Source organism: Motacilla alba, chromosome Z, assembly GCF_015832195.1.
Source record: "Motacilla alba alba isolate MOTALB_02 chromosome Z, Motacilla_alba_V1.0_pri, whole genome shotgun sequence".
In the NCBI taxonomy this organism is placed as follows: domain Eukaryota; kingdom Metazoa; phylum Chordata; class Aves; order Passeriformes; family Motacillidae; genus Motacilla; species Motacilla alba.
Window position 1 is genome coordinate 54859993 of NC_052046.1, and position 21179 is coordinate 54881171.

The 21179-nt window shown below is 38.4% G+C and overlaps 1 protein-coding gene across 5 annotated transcripts in view; it reads right to left on the reverse strand.

The window, feature by feature from the left end:
• Positions 1 to 21179, reverse strand: part of ADAMTSL1 (ADAMTS like 1) — a 398190-nt gene that overhangs the window by 20921 nt on the left and 356090 nt on the right. For all 5 annotated transcript variants that reach the window (XM_038124997.1, XM_038124998.1, XM_038124995.1 and 2 more), the window contains 4 exons: positions 15808 to 15935; positions 12187 to 12315; positions 7624 to 7803; positions 5660 to 5794 (listed from right to left, as the gene is read on the reverse strand). In XM_038124997.1, the coding sequence (XP_037980925.1) occupies positions 5660 to 5794; positions 7624 to 7803; positions 12187 to 12315; positions 15808 to 15935 (572 nt within the window). The remainder of the gene's footprint in view (positions 1 to 5659; positions 5795 to 7623; positions 7804 to 12186; positions 12316 to 15807; positions 15936 to 21179) is intronic.

Below are 21179 nucleotides of genomic sequence, written 5' to 3' on the forward strand. Positions count from 1 at the left end.
AGAAGGAAGATGCTGCAACACTCTATGAACTTTATACAACATTTAGGATATAATCAATGTGACAGTATGTGATCAGGCAATTAAATGCAAAGATAATGGCACATTCTTGATCTTAATTTTAATTCTAGTCTTTACAGAAAGATCATGTACCTACCTGGGAATTCTCACACATACAGTGACAAAGCAGACTTTTCACTGAGACAAAAATTGAAAGTAGCAGATAACACAATTAAAAGGACAGGCTATACCATGAATGTACCGGGTACTTTATCCTCATCACACTAGACATAATGTTAATATCAAATAAAGTTGCTAAAAAATACTCTTAGAACTTATTTTCAATCATGATGACCAATTTATTACAGAGAATGAGGAGGAAAAAAATGGCATAGTGAAAAATAACTTCTCAGATATTAATGATTTTATCTGAATCCCAGTGTACAGCTTCTGCAGCTGCCTTTTTCCTTAAGGGGAGCACAGATGCCACTTTAGCTGTAATTACTCACAAATTTTCTTTTTGCTAGCTTTGTGCAGATTGCAAATTATTTTGCATTTCTTCTTTAAATTTTAAAACAGCAATAGTTCCCAAATATAGGAAAATTAAAAAGCAGGCTCATGGTCATGGTAGAGATGGGAAAAGCAAAGGGGAATTACAAGGAAACATACTTTCAAGAAGATATACCCTTGCTCTTGAGTATATCAGCAAATACCGAAGAAATTTGTACTGATGAGATCAGTTGTGTTCATTGGGATAACTTACTGCTTTTCACACTGATTTTTGAACAAGCATCAGTCCTGTGGGAGCCAGATGTTATGGCACAGTACTTAGCAAGCAATTGCAGCATTAACTTATCTGGCTCTGCTTGAAGGAGTCTGATCCTGACATTAGTCCATCTATCTGATCTGGTTCTTCTCCTAAAGTAGTCAGCTGTACATTTGGCTCACTATAATGCACCCAAGAACATGCAAAAACCTCTAGGTTAATTTTTCTGTCTGCTGTCATGCCTATATAACCCTTAAACCTAGTGGCAAGTACTAGTTAGAGGCTTGAAGAGATCCCCTCTGAAATAATAAAAAAAACCCCCTGATCCCCACCCTGAACTTTGGGCTTTGGCACCAAGGCAGTTGGACTTTTTAAATAAGTAATTTATTCAAACTCAGAAGGCTGGCTATTGCAAGCAAGGTGACTCTTTTTTGATTCTGCTTTGTGGGTGGTCTTCTGGGAACCTAAGCAATTCTACTGGAAAATGAGTGGGATATGCCTCTGCCAGTAAAAGAAAAATGAGAATGAAATACAGCAAATTTGGTGCAGAGAAATCCTTTGTACCTTTTAAGTGAAAAAGTCTTTGTTATCACTTTGTCTTAAAAAGAGCTGCATTTCAAATACTGATATTTGCAGAACAAGACTTTGTTGTGCAGCTGGTTATGTTCTGAACCAGTAGTGAAATTGGCAGCAAAGCTGCTCTAATTCTGTGGTGATTTGGGATAATGCATAAAACCAGAATGAAACCTGCTTTTTAGGACTATGTTTGCAGTGCTGACAGTAAAATCAAGTTCTAATTTGTGGAGTGAGTAAATATGGAAGTAATCAAGGAGAACACAACAAATACAGTGCAGCAGTATTTTCTTTTTTTTACAATTGACTGTACTTTTCTGGTCATAGAAAAATACACTTTGTGATCTAACTTCACAGTAATTTTCAGTATCCCTTACAAGCACGGAGGGATGGGAACCAGACTTCAAATAATTGCCTAGGCTTTTCTCCATTTATTCATATTATCAGATTCCCAAAAATACCGCTTTCCTTCTGCCCTCTTTACGTCAGTCTGAAATTTTATAGGAGTACTACATGTTCATATTCCTAGAAGTATTCATTTCTGAAACTTCTTCCAAAGTTCCTGCAAAAACTCTCACTTAAATATAACTAATGTCTAGATGTCAAAGTCATTAAAGCTTAGTCTTTCACTGTACAACACAATTACAACACATTCAGTATTGTTCAGTGCTGAAACAAGGACATATTTTAAAATAATATTTTGTGCCTTTTGCCAAGTCTCCTGATTATTGGTCTCCAATAATAATATAATATATATGGAAGCTGTAGTGAATCTCCACGAGGATTTGTAAGATCCTCAGTTTCCCACTGAATTATATTCAAATACAGGAAATAATAAGCTTGAACCCAAATGGAAAAAAGTATTCTTGATAGGCCCAAAGCCTTTTCTGCAGGGGTGTTAGAAGTCAGGAACACTGGGTCCTACAACATTGGTTTCTGTCACTATTAACATTTACAAAGCTGAAGACTCATGGAAATGTCTCAAAGGACTTGTGTAAAAAAATTCATTGATACTTGTAGCGTTGATAAACTACTGAAAATACATGAGCTTAGGATGTTCCTGTAATTCCAAAAGATAACATCATGAAGAAATCAGAATTGACAGGGGCCAAATGGTCATGAATATTTTTAAAACCCAAAAATTCTTATCAGGTGACAAACAAAATACTTTTTCTGTGGTGAAAAGAGCAGTGTTCCTTATAATATTTTCAACACCAACATTCAGGAAAAAAGGAATCAAAATTTTAAAAGTCCCAAGGACAGAAACATTAATAATTTTAAGATCTAATGTGAAAACTTTCCAGAGAAATGTAAATTTGTGTCACTTCAGAAATCAACTGTGTTTTATCTTATGCATAATGTAAAGTCTTATGGTGTGTCTGCCATGAACCAAGAACATCAGAGCATGCACATGACAGTCTGTGGCTCATCACTGATTGTAAATTTGCAATACCATAAAACTCAGAAATATTTCCAAGCTCACGGGTGTTCTAGCTCTGCTTTGGTGATAGTCCTGTCCTTCAGGTGTGTGATCTGCAGATAACAGACAAGCGACTACTACACAACCTGACAATGAATGTGAGGACTGGGGAGGACTGCAGTACTCTGCTGTCAACATTTCTGAAGGAGCAGGGTAAGCATCTATCTGTGCAAGCCACCATCTACATCATGCTCTTCAACTGGATGATGAGTTAGGCCTAGAAAGCTGGCTGGAATCTCAAAACTTTAGAAGCAAAAGAAATATATAAGATAAAAATGTTGTTGACTCTGTTGGGCAAGGCATGGGTCTTTTAACAGATAGTTTCCTCCGCTATTATTGTGAAAGCACATAACTGACTTCTCAATGACCCTTGCAATGAGAAGGAAAACCTCCAAACCAGATATCTGTGTGTTATGACACTGATCTTTATCTTCTGCAACCCCCCTGAAATTTAAGTTGAAGAAACCCATAGGAGATGATTCCAGACAGCAAGTTAGTAATTTTACATGGTTGAAATGATGGTGGAAGCATTGCACAAATCCACCTTGTAAAAGACAGTGTATAATAAGAATGTATAATAACCTGGAAGTTCTATTTATCTTCTTGCAGCTCAGTTTATCAATTTTTAAATATTTTATACAGATGTTAATTTCCAAACGAGTTCTCATCTGCAGCTTTAGATTTCCATTGCTGTATTAATATTTGCTGTTTGCACTTTTTAACCCCCCAAGTCATGAAACCAGTGGTTAATGAAGTTTTGACTCCCATTTTTCTTAAACTCTGGAAAACCCATGCATGACTTTATCCAGGTTTCTAACACAATTTTTCACCTTTGTTGTCTTTAACTCCTGTAAAATAAAATGTTCACCCAGAGCTTACTTATCACTCCCTTTCTTCACATTTCACTCTGTTCTTTTGCACATATCCTGTTTTCCTTCACTACTCAACAATTCTTCGTACGCCTAGATTTCCAAATATATGCCTAATTTAATACCTTTTGAGTTCCAAGAGATACTGGTGCCTCATAGTAGCACAGACAAGGCTTCTCACGAACAGCAATTCATATACCCAAAGTTCTTATACAGGACATTCAGAGAATGTGCAGCTAACACCTCAACATAATAAATGATGAAAGACTTAGCAGGATTAAAGTTGATTGTGTGGGGAGTAGAATGGAAAGAATCAATGGACAATTTTCTAATTGACTGGATAGCCCATTCCTTGCTGATGTTTTGTTAGAAAAAATATCTCAGAAGATTCTCCTAGGCTTGAATAATAAAAAGGCTCAGATTCAAACCAGTAAAACTGCAGTGAAGTTGAAGGAACTGCCTCAAGAATTAAACTGGTTTGCTATTTTGCAATTACAATCCATAGAATTTCCTTGCCCATGAAGTGAAACAGCAGGGTACAGAGCGACATGGCCAAATGAAATTGATCTGGATGTGGTTGTATACAGGCAGTGCAGAAAACCCTTTGTCATTCAATTACCTCTTTCAAACAATAAAAACTGCCTGAAACTCCTAAACTCCTCTTTTTGGAAATCTGAGAGGAAATGGATGAAACAGGAATATGACCCAGTCTTAAACCAGTAAGCATAATGAAACCATACTCAAAATGATTTATTCAATGCTAATAAATACCTATGATATTTTCCCCACTGAGCACTATTTCAATGTAGTTTTTGTGCAAGCAGAAATGTAATCCAGAGCTTCAGGCTTAAAGCCATTGCAAATGTATGCAGATGTGTGCAGATACTTGGAAAAGTAAACCACACAAAACTAATAACATAAATAGAATGTCTCCATTGTGAAAATAAAATCTTAAAATTGCGATTAAATGTGGGGAAAGAATGCTTTGGAAACTGCAGAGATGTATTAACACTCAGGACATCAGATGAAGAACCCTTGCTAAAAGTTTAAGATCCCCACCCCTAAAAGGAGAAAAGGTAGTTCTGAAGTTGTAGGGGCTTGACAAGTTTTCATGGTATGCAGTAATATGTTCATTAGGGAAGCAGTTTGCCTATCTGAGCCTGACAATTAACAGAGTTTCAAAGCTGCCTGTAAAATGAAATAATAAAATAAATATACCCCAAAATTTAAAAAAGAACGAGAATCTCTTTGCAAACAAATCACACCCACAGATCTGAAAGAAGTTCACAGGAGTTTACAGTTTACAAGAACTTGCTGTGTGAAGAGGGTAAAGCTATATGAAAGGCAGAAAAGGATGAAAAGATGAAAAGGTTTCATTTGGGATGAATGATTCCTTATATGGCTTAATGCAAACATTGATTGTGTGAAATAAGAAAGAGAAATAAAATGAACACATTAAAACAGAGAGCTTGCAAGATCAAAACATGTGGGGGGGGATAGGCAAAACTGTGGAAAAGGCTCTGAAGGAGGATATACAACATGAGTAGCAGGCATATGGAAAGGCAACTACCCAAATGTAGAAGAAAAATTAAAACAGAACCACCAACGTCTCTTCTTTTAGATCAAGTAGCACACTGGTCTGCCATGTCTTTGTGTTGAATAATTGCCAGCCCCTCAGGGCAGGAACTGCTTCTTACAGGGTGCTGTATATATATAAAGGGAGGCGCCATGGAGCCCTTATTCTGCATGCAGCTTTGGACTAATTAGAGGACCTTTTTAAAAAAACTAATTTATGAGGTCTAAAAAGTATTTGGCAGTGATTATGACTCACAACAAACCATTGGTTTGATGTCTTTTGTCTCAGTGTCCATGTCTGGATAACCAAATCCTTAATGTAAAGGTTAACCAGATGCATAACTGTAATATAAATCCTAAAGACTTTAAAATCTAAAAATCTTAAAGCACTTGACTTACCTATGAGAGCGGAGCTCCCTGGACTGACAGTCAGTTTTGCTCCTGAAGGAGAAGTCAGCACTGAATGGGTGCTGGGCCCAGCACTGCTAAGCACTGCTGTCAAGTCTTCTAGGTAAGGAAGAGGTCGTGGAGGCTCTGGTAACAGATTGGGAGAATGAGCAACACTATAGCAGAAAACATCTTGGGATTTAGACGCCGCTCCTCCTCCCCTCCCACGCCCCCCAGATATTGCTGCAATTTTCACTGTGCTGCAACATTGCCATTTCAGAGGGGCACTTTGGATAACTACTTTGCCTCATGTGAGGTAAGGTGCTGGAGTAATTATTAAAATATACATCTGTATAAATGTGACCACAAGAAGAAAGAAATCATCTTTGAAGGTTACCACAGCATTCTGGTTGTCCCTATTCATATGTGACAGAGTTATATGGTATCAGGCGATACAGCAGCTTGGAAGAAAAAGCAAATGTATACAGCATAGAGGCCAAATGAAATGTTCATGGCAATTAATGAAAAACTTTTAGTGTCTGCTACAACCTGGATTAAGCCCTAATTAAATATGGTTATAATGCTGCCAGATCCTGTGGTATACTTAGGCAGAACTCCAAAGGACTAAGAGTTCAGAACTCAAGAGGATCAGTCTATGCTGAGAACTGCAGGATTTAGTTGTTTACTAATCACAATGCTATTTAAAAAATTGAGGTAATGCCTAGCCCTCCCAATTCTGCTTGTCATGAAAATGATGTGATATTTGATCAAAATGAATAGTGGCTTCATTCCCTTTCAATTAGATCAAGGAACCCATTATGCAGGTTTTCTACTGCTGATACCATTCAGCACCAGGAGTAAAGGTCAAGGATACCTGAACTGTTCTGTTCCATCAAGGAGCTAAAAATGTAATTTGCTTACAAACATAAGCAGTTTGCATAACTCACAGTAACTAACCATCTTTAAAAGCTAAGCCATTTATAATGGTCAGAAAAGGATTTTATAGAGATCATCTGGGAGTCTTTCTTTATAGGCTGAAAGCCAGCTGATTTTTTTTCCAGATTATTTTTTTAGACTGAGATTCTAGAGTCAGTCTGGATTAGTAGGAGGAAAGTTTGAACCTTCATTTTAGTACTGTCTGTGAAAATCTCACTGTTATGGAAGTTCACTAGTTATGAAAGCTCACTAAGTATGAAAGATGAGAGCAGTAGTGGATGGTCTAATGGGGAAGAGGTTTTAAAATTTCAGACTTCACCACCAAATGCACTACTAAAGTACTTAACAAGTCTGTATGGATCAGTCATCTGCCAGGCACACAGAAATGATAGAAGATGAGTTACTAGGAAAGGAAACACTTTTCCCTTAATTGCCTTTCCCACAATTCCAGTTCCCACCAGGTACCACTTCCACTCACATTTCACAGCTGCCACTCTCTTTCAAATCACCCAGATGGGCTTTCTGTCTGATGTTTAAAAACAAGGGGAAAAGTAAAATTCACCATTCACACAACTTGAGATGTACTTTTTAGAAGCACACTGGTTTTACGGACCTTTGTGAAATGGGTAAGTATCACACAGCCTTGAATGGAAAGACTGCTCAGCAGAGACAGAGCACTTCACAAGGAAAAAGTGCAATCGCTCTCATTTTAAGATAGTCACTTTAAGATATGGTTAATAAATGCTTTTCTTACCTAGCAATTCTGAAAGAGTTAAACTGTGTATCTTGGGACTGGGAGGTGCAATCCCTGTTCTTAGGCATTTCTCCTTATCCACTTTCCCTTCTCCTGGTGAAGCCACCATCTTGCTTCAGTTGATGCTGCCCAGAGTACAAATGGATACTGATGCTTTCTTTAGAACAGGGCTGCCTGCATGCCATTTCCTCTTTCCACAACAACCAATTAGTTCTGCCATCTGGATATGCCAGTAGCCACATTACTGTTGTTGCCAGTCCAAAATATCAAAATACCCTGGACTTACCAAGAACCAACAGCTGGGAGCTTTCAGTTACTTCCCCATGAAGATTGGATGCCTTGCAGGTGTATAACCCCTGATCTGATAGAGAAACATTTGCTATTAACAGCAACCCATTATGCAGATGCTGAGTAGAGGACAGCTTGACCTTGTTCTTAAACCAAGTAACTTTTGCTTCAGGAACACCTGGAAAAACATTGGCAAAGTGTAACTAACACAAATAAGTATTGCAAGGCAAAAATATTTGTAAGGTGAGTAGTGGAAGAAGAGATGAGAAGTACTGAGTGAAGGCTAAAGAAAAAGGGGAAGGGACAAGGAAGATTTCATATGGCCACAGTCCTTTAGAGCAGTGACTCAAATAAAACAACTAAATAAATACAGAGACAGACACAATTAATATGCTTCTTGCAGGCAGCTACTCAGATAGTCCTAGTCTAGAAAGGCAGATTCCTCTGCCCTTCACTAGCAGCAGAAGAAACAGGTGTTAAAAGTGAGATCCTCTTAACATTGAGGTATTGCTGTTGAATCTAAGAAAGATGCATTCTGCCTACAAAATGTTTACCAATGCTAGAAAAACATTTTTCTAATTGTATTCTACAAGCATGTCCTTCCCCTGTCTTCAACATTTCCACACTAACAGGAGATTTGCAGGTACAGCTGTTCCTACAGTTTGCTTTGGGGAAGATGAGCAGTGTATGTCAATGAGCAGCATTTTTACTTCATTTTGAGCTCCCACCTTCAGTGACACACACAGCCTCGAGATGGGAACAGGAGGCAGCCAGCACAGGGATGAGCAAACACACCATGTCGCATCACTGCCGCAAGGGGTAGCAAGAGCATTTCAATCGGTTTTGTTGGGTAACGGCAGATGCCAGAGGACAGAGCGCTGTTTCCCTTGCAGAAGTACCACAGAGACTCCAAGTCTGAGAGGCGCCAGCTGGAAACAGAACTCACTTTGCTGGGTAGGCAAGACTTTAGGTAGTGAGCAATTACCCAAGTCTATTCTTCAGCTTTCCCCTCCATCAATGTGCATGTATCCAGCACAAAACGCCTACCTGGAATACTAGTAATCAGAATTGTGTAAGCCAATTGAGATAATTTTGCTAAACTAGTGGCTCTGGGAGAAAGGAATCATTGCTATACAAGTTTCTAACAGTGGTGACTAGTTTCCAATGCCACAGCATTCTTGAAATAGTGAATAATATTTCACAGTCTGGTATAGCTGATGAATAAACACGGGGCTTAAGTCAAGGCAAGAACTAGAAAATAAAACCTCCAGCATGTAGATGAAATACAGAGAAAAGGACCGTTTAGGAGAACTGAGAGAACTGCAAATTAGAAGAACAAAGATACAAGGAGGTAAAAGACAGGAAGGTGACATATTTTAGGCCACCCTTCCAAATGTGTTCTGACTCGACAGTCACTAATTGTACATGACATTTTGCAGAATGCTGTACAAACTAGATTTTAAAAACTGGTTCCTTCTTACATGTCAAACTGTATTTTCAGTAACAGTCTGGGCCATATTGCTTGAAGCTTCTGGTATACAAATGAATATCTGCACAATTTAAGCACTGAAATCAACAGAAAGCTCCCTAGTGATGCTGATGTGATCCAAATTGCTCTCACATCCTATTTTTAAGTGAAACGGTGCACAGTAGTAAAGTTACCCACACCAAAAATGCTTCTGGCTTTCTGAGGCTTGGAGCAAATCCTCCAGCTGGCAGTCACAGGCATCTGCAAGACTCCTGAGTGATTTTCAGGTGGGACTTTCCCTAGGATTAGTTTTGGAGAAGTCTGGAATTGATAACAATCACCTAACAATAGTTTAAAAATATATTCCTTCACCTCTATAGACAGAGAAATGACATTATGTCAAGTGAAATAATGTTGGCTTTCAATCTTGATCAAAACCATGACGTCTTCGTGGTAAAACTGAAACAGAGTTTCATCTTGACATAAATCACATCAGGTGCTAATTAACTCTAATGCATCCAGAATGATTCTATTTCCCCCTTCCTTTAGTTAGCATCTATAGATTTCAACTCAGAAGACAGACTTTGACTGTGCTTATGCCTGTCTTAAGAAGCTGAAAAGCAATATAAAATTACTCTCTAGGCTTTGATTGCATACTCTTCCATTATCTCTGATTTTTAAGAAACATTCTCCAGGTTTATCAACACATGTCAGCAGCAAGTGTATATTTCTGGCCCTTGACAGAAAACACAGCTGTGGAGAATACCATGACTGATCCTAAATATTTCTCTTGTAAGTATCTATTCTGCTGTCTTGCTGACTCTCAGTAAAAATGTGTCCTTACATGAGCTGAGATATCCAGATCCAATACACGCATGGTCCTATACCAGACACTGTACAGCACAGTGACAGAAACACAGCTTATATTAATGGGATGAACTGTCACTGAACTCTGACCTAGAACTCTCATTGGTTGCGCTGGCTCAGGACATCCTGACATGACTAGAGAGAAAGTACTAGAAGGAAAAAACTATAGCTTTACAAGACTGTGTGAAGAGAGGTTTTCATCCAGACAAGTCTCCACATGAGCCTGGATATGTCTCACAAGTCCATATAAGCCCACATAAGTCTCCAAGTCTGGATATGCCAGTTTGCTTTCTGTGTTAACTTTGCTCTCACATACTAATCTATTTTTTATTGCCAGATATTATTGCATTAACTGTTGCATGTTAATTTACTATGATTTAGTAGCCATTTCACTGGTAATATTTTCTGGGGAGCTTTGGCAAACTATACAGATGTAAAGTTTATCTACCCGAAAGAAGTCACTAGGATACAACACATTTGCTGGTAGCAGAAGTACTGCATGTTACTCTTATCCTTAGAATTGATTGTTCTAAGGGTGATCAAAACAGTATAAAAGGCTGAATAATCACAAAGCTGATGCTAAAACAAAAAGGTTGTGCTTACATTAGGAGGAAAATTACATTTATTCTCATACTATGTTACAGGTTTAAAGAGCTGGTTCATTTTCCAGGTGTTGGTGAGACAGTTGATAGAAATTATTGTTCTTGGGTCATTCCTCAAGGTAGCTTTTTTTGTAATTGCTGTTGAATTATTAACACTATTTTTATGAAATTAGGATTTTAGTGCCGATAAAACATATCTATTCTCATTACTCACTCTCTTACTCCCTTTGTAACATCCCAGCTTGAGGTTTATGACTTTATGCTAATTTCAGGGGCATTAATCTCTGGTGTCAACATAGTTAATATTTTCTGCGGTGGCAGTAGCAGATTTGTTTTTTTCACCCATGGAGAAAATGAAGATTTAAGAAAATTTCTTCTGTGCCACAGAAGATTCCAATATACAGATACTAGATAGCAAAAAAGCCTTCTATTAAACAAGAAGACACAGCAAAAATTTTCCATTTTGGATGTTGTCATAGTGGGTGAGTTTCACAAAATTGCTAGAGATTATTTTCCTCTCAAAAAAGACTTTGAATGTGTGCCCCTGACCATTTTGTGCTTCCCTCCTGTAGTTTTCTAATATTATAAGTACTGTGGAAACTTTGTTTAGTCACATCCTGTGTTTACATGGTGCTTTTGGTGAAGAGAAATGGCTACACTTAGATCAGCAATAACTGTCTGAATCAGTGGGTTATGTGTCTGGGCAGCCAAGAGAACCCAAGAGAGAGAAATCCAAAATAATTTGTGTTAATATAATATTTAGTCTCTTTCACAGAATGTCCATGCAGGTGAGCACGGTGAGGCCTGGGAAAAAAAAAAAAAAAAGGTATAATTTTCATCCTCTTCCTTGAAAGCCAGTGGACACCAGTCTGATGGCAAGAATGTGTCATACTATGCATAAAAGTGTAATGAATCCATGGTATGGCCCCAGGTCTTTAGAGATTTCCCAGCTCCTCCTCCTGTTGTCAATGTCATTCCCACCAACAGCCACAGGACTGCCACACACAAATAAGGTCAAACTATTTTGGTTACCACTGGAAAGAGGCAAACTGTCACAATAAGACTGAGGGATTTTCAGTCTCCGACTGGAAAACAGTTTTAGGGAAAATCCTGTTTCAGTAGAATTCCTCTAAACCCCAGCACTACCAAGATGGAAAAAAAGGGAAAAAACCCAGAAAAAAAAAATAAAAGAGTGCTAACATGCCTTTAATGTAAAATAAATTTGGCAGAAAAAGAAGCAACTAGCTGGAGTGATTTTCAAAATCCCCATCAGTGACAAAATTAGTCAGTCCATGCTTGTATATTGTCACCGAACATCCCCAACAGGTAGACATGTGTATCAGTTTTGTTGCATCCACACCCTACCATGCATCTCTCACAATGATGTCTGTTGCATTAACTTAGGTTTTTTTTTGAGCCCAATTTTCTTAAGCCACTACACCTACCTTGTTTGATAAAGGAGGACAAGTTCTATGATAAAGATTAATGGAAGCAATGAAGTTTGTCCAAGACCTAGGAAAACCTTGCAATTTCACTCAGCTGCAAGTGGAGATATCAATTTAGCAAAGAATCCCACAGAAATTTATAGACAAAGGCACCTCCACAGGAGAGAATAATTTTTTACCTGCAACGTGGCAGTTAATGCTAACATTTGCCTTCTGGATTGTTTTCAACATGCTTCCAATGTCAACAGTGACAGCAGGTGATTCAGTGTTGATCATGGTAGCTCTTGATGCCTTTATCAGTGGCTTTCCTGCATAAAAGAAGCACCACAGTTTATCATAACAAGCACATTGGAGCCACAATGGGATAGATAGGCTGGAACACTCCTTGTGAAAGTACACACAACAGGCAGGCAGATAAGGGAATATGAAGTGGAAGGCCACCTGCTTTTTATAAAATTTCAGTGTCACCGAATTCCAGGGGTAAAGCTGTCTTGAAAAAAGAAAAGGCATGCTTGAAGCAGAGGCAGAATAGCATTAAAGCCATATGGACACATAGGAGAACCAGCTGAATCAATAAACACCAGCACAACTGGAGCCGCAGTGAGATGCTTGCCTGGTGTTGCAGCTGCACCACCACCCTTTGGTAAAGACCAAACCCAGGAGCCTGAGTGATGGCTACATGCATAGCAGAGAAAGTTTAGAGTAACATGCAAGCCGTTTCTACACATTGATCATGGTTTCCTTAACCTACAGGGGAAACACCAGGGTGGGGAAGACCGGAACAAAACCAGAAACTTTCCTCATAATGGCCAGCAGAAGAAGATAAGGGATATAAACTGAATTAATGCCATAAACTGTTACTATACATTTTGGATAAAACAAAACAGTTTACCTGATGGGAAGAGGTTTATCTCTAATACAGCTACTGCTTTGCCCACCAGAAAGTGTGCATTCAACATTGGTGACAGAAAGTCAAGGTGTTTCACTGCTGTTGTGTCTTTGTGGGACTACTTACAAAGTTTTCCACCATCAGTTGCTCAAGAAACCTTCTGCAAATCCTTTTGTAGGGCTACTGTAAAGGGATGCTTAAAAAACAGGTCAGGAGTACCCCAGCTTAGCTTTGAGAGAGAGGACTAATGCAGCAGAGCTGACAAGAGTTGAATTAAGGTGCTCTCCTGTCTCAGAGAAAGTGCCCTGCAGTCCAGATGTTTCAGGAGTAGCAGAACATACAGAATTGCTTTAAATCACATGGGACTTGGGTGTTTTTGACTCAGTTTTGCATTTTCAAACACTTAATTTTCCAAAAAATCTATAAACACCTTTTCTCTCCCCATCTGAAATAAATGGCCAGACACAAAACCAGATATACTTGTTGGCCTCCAAAAGCTGCAGTTTCAGGCTAAGGTCTATCACTAGCTTTATTTGTATGTTAATTTGGCACTGACCAACGAAGAAAAATGGACCTGAGAAAAATAATTTGATTTCATTGAGTTTATGGAGACTTCTGAAAATTTAAGTCAGTCTTAAATATAAATCTCTCTTTAGCTTTCCTTGTTATGGAAATCTCTCCATATAGCTCTCCTTGGAATGGTATCTTTTAAAAGTCTTTTCAGAACTTTTAAAAGATACCATTCATCTGTAACTCCTGTCATATCAGTTTGATATTTTTTTGTACTTTACAACTTTTTAGTTTGATGATTTTAATGCCCAAGAATAGCTAAGTAAAATACTCTATTTTATTGTTTGGATACCTCCAAAAGTTTTGATACTTTTTTGGCAAAGTCTAAAGAAAAGAAGAATTCTTCAGCTATCCATCAGCCTTTTATTTTCCTGATTGGTTTCCATAACCCCACCACAAGATTAAAAATCTTTTAGCTGTTCAACCCATAAATGAGTAGGAAACCATTGTGAAAACAAAAAGGAGCATATTCCACGGTCTTTTTTTTTTCCATGCATGTGTTAAATGAATCAAGAATTCTTCAATGAAATAAGCTTTCATCCCCCCTCTTGATTCCTCTAAGATGATCTCAGCTTTCCATGTTTTTTGGAGAAAATACTTCCATTATGGCAAAAAGATTGTTACTTTTTTCCAAAAACTGCTCAGTATTTCACTTTGATATTTATGGCCACATTTTATAGGCTGTTTAGCTCTCTGCCTTGGATTTGAGATGTAAAAGTATACCAGTTGCTAAGAGGAGTTCTGCTTGAGTCTGGGAAGCATGAATGTTAGTTCACCTAAAAGTTTAAATTATAGCTTTGATAATTAATTATAAGCAAAAAGCTTAAAGTCTTCCTGTGTCACATGTATACCTAACGCTTTATTTTTACAGTGTCATACAAAATTACTGCCACAACATGAGCAAAAACTATGGCTTTTACACTCACTAAACAATGTGGACAGAATAGCAGTTTTGGCTGATGAATTTTTAATCTCATGCTCAGCTTCATGGTGGTGCGGCATAAAAGGTTTAGTGTGGAGCTGCTTCTTCTAAAATATGGCACTACCCTAACAGCAGCACTACTACCTTGCTGCCTGGAGTTCAGCAAAGTTATTTCTGATAGTAGTAGTGTAAAAAGGATCAGTCTCTTCAGTTTTGCCTACAGGTAATTTGTAGCTCTGATGCAGATCTTTCTTTTTGCTCTGGAAGAGTCACCCATTCTGCTAAAGGACAAGACAAAGTCTCTTTCTAGTCGATTTACTAATTTTCTAAGCTTCAGTGTTATCCACTGTTGCCTTATTACATTTTCTTTATGCTTCTCCTAACTGAAATGTTCTCTGTGTTTGGTGTAAATTTTTTTTTTTACAAATTAAAGCTTATCAACAGCTATACCTTCCTCTAGTCATACATGGATACAATGGCAGCTGATGGTTGCTGCCTTTGCATTGGAAGCCTCCAAGCATTTCCACATGCTGATGCAGTGAAATGGATAAGTCTGCAAAAGCAATAAGCTTCTTAGTATTCTTAGCATGTTTTGCCTTGGTGATAAATAAGATCCTCCTGTAAAACCTCTCTGCTCTGTCACAGTCATTAGCTGTCATTGTCTATTCTGTTCCTCTATTTTTCTCAACAGCTCTTCATCCATGTTTGCTGCTCCACCCTTCTGCTAGTCCTGATGCAGTTGTGAGCCTGCTGACCATGTCTGTTAGGGAACCTTGAAGAAGCTGGATTCATACTTCTAACTGCCTTTGCCATTGTCTTTTATCTGGAATAGTTTTCCTTAGAATTGAATTCTAAACCAGCACAGGATATTTAGTCTGCTTTAGAACCTGTTACTAGAGGAATAGAAACACGGAATCTAACTTTTTGAGAACCTCTGTTTGCTACAATTGAAACGGTGTCAGACACACTTGTGATTGAATATGATGGAGTGTTTGATCCTGCAAAAGATTCAGCTCTGGAAGTTTTCCTCCTTGCCTAATGTACACCTGAATAGCTCTTGCAAGCCATCTGTTATACTGAAGAGATCAGTGTTAGGTTTAAAATTAATCACAGAAGTTGGGAGGCTTGGATTGCACTACCCCTACAGGCTGCAAATAACCAGGATAAGCACTGTTTTAAGAGCATGTCAGATGCAAGTGAGAAAAAGCATTGATGTCTTGTAGAGACACATAAACCTCACAAACTATCTATGAAAGCATCAGGTTTTTGCAGAGCTCACACCCTGTGTTTTCACCAGTGTACTTCTGTTGATGCATTTTACATAGCTTTAGCAGCCATCTGTTTCCCCACAAACAACTTCTGTCCAGATTCACACAAGTTACATGGACCATCCTGCAATCACAGAAGTTAAACCATTACCTGCTAGGGTGACAGCAATGGAGACAGAGTCAGATCCCAGGGCATTGGATGCATTGCAAGCATAGAAACCCACATCAGCTTCCACAGGTGCTAAAATCTGCAAGGAGTCATCAGACTGAAGGAGCAACCTAGCATAAAGCAGAAAGAAAGAAAGATGTCATAGTCTCTTAGCCCATGCGACCATGAACATTTTTACTGGGAATTTTTAGGCTTAGGTAGTATTTCTTACAGATCAGGCCTTTAGGTTAAATTTAAAAATCTATGAAGAAATTTAATTTCTTGCATTGAGACTGTAAGCTGTGATTACTTAAATTAGATTTTAGTCTTATTCTCAGTTCTTCTACTACTGATATGTATATTAAAGAAAGATTGCTTAGTAATTAGGACATCTGCCCAGTGAAACCTCCTCCTCTGCTGTACAACTTCTGCATAATACTGAATGAGTTTCCCAGCATTGCAGTCTTCCAGTTCTGCAGCATAGGAATAGCAATAGTAAGAAAAAGGCAAATTATTGCAAAGGAAAAATCATGAAACATGCTGAAGCTATGCACAAAGAAGTGAAGCAAATCACAGGGTCAGTGTTAAAGCCTGAAATAGGTTCAGATTCTTTTATTGATGGGCAGCTTGTACAAACTCAGCAGTCTTGATTCTTCCCTAATAGTCAGTGAAGATAGGGAGGACCTCTCAGTTCCTCTTTGGGCTGAACCCACTGTTTCTTTCCTCTGCTAGTAAGAGGAGCCTACCATGAGCTCACTGTACTGCCTATGGTTAAATGGAATGAATATGGTCTTAGTGCTCCTATGAACTGCTTATTTTCACTGCCTGGTTTTGCAGTGGAATAACTTTTAAGGTCCTGGTATGTGGTGGTGCATCTTTGTTGCGGTAATCCTTTTGGTTATTGTTGTAATATATTCAATATATGGTTTGTTCCTAGCAACCCCCTCACAGTTGGTTTAGCCCAATGTTGTTTCCTCCCCTTTCCTGTCTGTTAGTGCAAATCCCTACCCCTAATTCCCGATCCTTCTGTCTATCATTGTAGCTCTGCCCCTCTGCCTTGTCATTTAAGTGGAATTCCAACCTCTCTTTCTAGAACCCTCTGTGTCATTTATGTAATCCCTGGATTCCTACAGGTTCTGGGAGAGTGTTCTTCTCCCCATGTAGTCCTCATTGGTTCTGAGCCAATGTGATCCCGCCTTGTGCTGCTCCTCCGTTCTCCCCTGGTTGGTTACTGTCTTGTCTCCCCTGAGACCGCCTCCCTTTATATGTTGTAACATTGGCCTCTTCTTGGGTCTCTTGTCGCTGCCTCTCTTTGGATGTACTTTGTCTCCTTCGGAATAAATCCTCTTGGAGACTCATACAAAGGACCCTTCCTGCTCCTTTATCTCGACCCTCGGCACTCCAGTCCATCTGTCTGCAGTGAGAACTGCGGGCCACCCTCTGGCTGCTCTTGCCGGTCGGTGACTAGGCAGGGAGCGGCCACTCGGTGGGGCAGCCTTGAGGGAGAACGTGAGCTAGCCTGGCTAAGCTTTCCCCTCTGCATCACTGCTATACACTTATTTTTGCAAGAATTCAGTCCATGGGTTTGTGCTTATGTACCCTTGTTTTCATCACACCGTGTTTCATGATTGTTGCTCCTTTCTCTGAGTTTTCTTTCCAGCTGAAACTGTAGATAAAATGTACAATTCTAATCAGCAAATTTCAGCAGTTGTCACTTGTAAACTCTTAATTGAGGCTGTGATTGGCAGTGGATGGCAAGGGTGAAACTGGGGGAAGGATATGCCTGGAAAATACACGCAATAGAAATCTGCTCACAGAGCCTGGAATTGATGAGTTTCTTTACACTCCCATCACCGCAATAAAAACTGTTGTCTCATGGACGAATAAGCCACAGATACTTGGTTTTGTGCAACACTGTGGGTGGTAGACCTCTAAACCAAACCAGATTAGGGCCACCCAGCAAAATCTATTATTGGAAAAAAACCTCCAGAGTTAGTAGTATTTAGTCTTTTGCAAGTAATAAGAAAAATAGTCATTATCAATAAAAGAGATGCCTGTTTTTTAAAAAGTTTCATAAATGCTTAGAAAAATGCGCATTTGCAAAACAAACATTAATACTTTTAAAATTGCATCTGTGCTTTCACAGCTAAAAAAACACCAATGGTTGAAATAATTCCCTTCCCACTTTTGCTGTCAATGATGTTTTTCTTACCTCTTAGTCATAAGCAGGGCTGACTAGACAGTCACTGCTAATGGTGACAGCAGCTAACAGATATTTTTACTTGCAGAACTAATGTTAGCATGCATCTGTATCTCATACATAAATTTTTAGTTTAACACTGACTGCTTCAATCATTACAGGGAATTCATTAAATCTTCAGAAGTTGTCCCAAATTATAACAGCCTGTTACATTTAAAAGTTCTGTGTGTTTTGTTTGCATGTCTGAAAATAGAGTATGTAGGCCGGTCTTCAGTCTAAACCAAGCTAATCTTTACAAGGCCCCTGAAACAGTTTTAATTAATGTTTCTGACATCTTCAGGCTGAGGAAAGATCTTGCCTAATACTGCACCTTATAAAACAAAAGGATGCATAATTTGTTATTAATCATCTCTCCTGACATAAACCTCTCTCTGTCAGCTTAAGTCACCTCAAGATCCAGAACAAATATTTTTAAAATAGAGGTAAGCTAGGTAGATACTTGCCTTTAAAAAAAAAATAAACTCCAACACAGCTCTATCCTTCTGTCTTCTCAACCCAAGTTTTAATGTCCTTCTCCAGAAACAAACATAACATCCTCTTCTTTTTAATAATTCTGTTATTTGTGCATCACAATTTGGCATAGCTGCTTTTCTTGAAAGCAGATCCTTTATCATTCCTCATTGTATAGAATTATTTTGGCTGAATTCCCTATTTGCTCATTGATTGCTATTTTTGTTAGGTGTTGAGTTGCGCTTGTCAGGGCTGGGAAAAAACCCAACCAGCTGTAGCAATTCTTTATGTCACTAGCATGTCTTCAGAATCTCATTTATGGACTGAAAATAATACAGCTTAATATTTAATCAGTCTCATCTCAGTTGCTCCACACTGCATTGCCTCCAAGAAATAAACATATTTTGCAGGACATATATCAATGACTAAATCAGTAAAACACCTAACAAACACCTCGCAAACACCTAACTCCATACCACTTACTGTTCACAGGCTACTTCATATCCTTTTATAAAATTGATTTCTGTTCTAGAGAAGTTGAATTATCAAGCACCAATGGATCCCCAGTGACAGAAATGGCAGCATACTTGCAAGGCTTATTAAACAGTGCATAAATTCCTCAAAGATTTTTCACTTTTAAAACTGATTCCTAAAGAATTTCTTCTGAATTTTCTTTAAAATAAAACATTTTCCAACGTATAAAGTACTTAAAAAACTCTGGTATGGATATTACTAGGCTCTGAAATGGCATTCAGAACCCATGCTGGTGTTAATTTGATTCTTTAACTTTAGGAGAGTGTGTAGACTTTTCTGTAAATAAGCACTTAGGCTGAATAGGCGGACACAAGTTGGGGATCTTTTACTGGAACCACGGATACTTTGAACTGTTGCAGCTATTTGTGTCATATGTTTTCATACTACTGAGTAACTGAAAACCAGCCCTTTTTGGAGGCCTATGCTACATCTTTTTGTGATGTACCTAGACTAAAGCCAAAGAAAATTAATTTTTGCAAGGATAGCCATGCAGTAGGAGTTACACTTTTAGGTGGATGAAACAGCTCATGTAATGGGGCAATGAGAATAGAGCCATATATCAGCCACCATTACTGGACATCATTGGCTCAGACAGAGCCCACGGCCACAATGCGAAAAAGTGAATTCCTTTATCTCAGTGGTTTGTATATACAAAAGAGGTAGCTGTCACTCAACTTAAAACTGGCAGCTTATATTCTAAGAATTGCAATAGCCACCAAGTACTTCTGAAATCTCAGTATATTCAGCAGGATGTGATCTGAGGAACTTCAGCACTACTCTTTGGCCATTCTCAGCAGAAGTGTCTCTCTGATACTGGTACAGGAAAGCTCACCTCTATTTATTTCCTTATCCCCAGAGGTGGGCTGGAAAATCCTCCTCTCCATTCAATGATTGGCAAAATACAAAGAAAAGAAACTGCAGAGCTGAAGGACAATTCAGACATACCAGACACCACCACATGTTTGTATCTGTGGCCTTGCAGTTTACAGCAGTACACTCTTAAGTCTGCTTAAACTGCAGCATCCATTGACACAGCTGACTGACAGGCAGCAAGAGCATTCTGAACCAAAACCAGAATACTGATCTTAAAGAACACAGCAAAAAAATCCACAAAACAATTTTTTTTTTACACAACACGATTTCTAAACGTCTGTTAGCTCCAAAGATATAGATTCTGAGTTGCACCTGAAGCTCAGAGCATGGTCATTTCCCCCCCCCCCCCACACCAGCCTGGGGGAACTATAAATGATGAGTACAGAAGGAAGTTCATAAAGCAGAAACTGCCTCAATATTTAAAGAAGAGTTGTCAATGACTTATGTCACTAACTGGAAAACAAATGATACTTTCCTTAGACTTACTGATAGAAGTTCTGACCACACACATCACTGACTGATAATTCAGAAACAAAACACAACATTCAAGGCTATTTCAGCCAAACTGAATGGGAAAGGAAAAAAGATTAAAAGGAATTGTGAAATTACATATAAAAAATCTGAAATAAAACTTCAGGAATCCTATAAGTGTCTCTTACTTCAGCTAAATTAATCTACATGTTGTGATACCATGAGAGATTACAGGATATGAAATAAACTTGCTAATTTCTCATGACTGTAGTGTCCAGCATTCCTCATATGTCAACTTCATGTAACATCCCTTCCCTTTCATGGATGCCACAGAAGTTACAGTCATATCAAGTAGAGAAAAATCCTCAACTTGATGGCCCAATTCTAATGGGATATGACCACTAGATGAAAATTTATATATGAAACTTGTTTTGGGGGTGGCCTACAGGTATTTTCATAGGAATATATCCAAATGAAGGGATTCTGTATGTCCAAGTCATGATTATCACTGTATGTAATTTCCACCAAAGGTACATTCTTGTTCTCAGTAACCTCTACCCCTTCAAAAGTTACCTTTACTTCTTTTTTTTTGTGTCAAATTTAATATACTTATTGGCCTTCAAACAGAGAGGCAAGAACCAGGAAACTCAGATCATTATAGAAAGCAATTACTTTTTCATAAAGAAGGAACTAAGAAACTAATTTCATAACTGTATAAAAGGGGCAATTTTACCTAAATCACGACTTTATTGGATGATCCAAGGGCATCCCAGTGGAAATTAGTTTT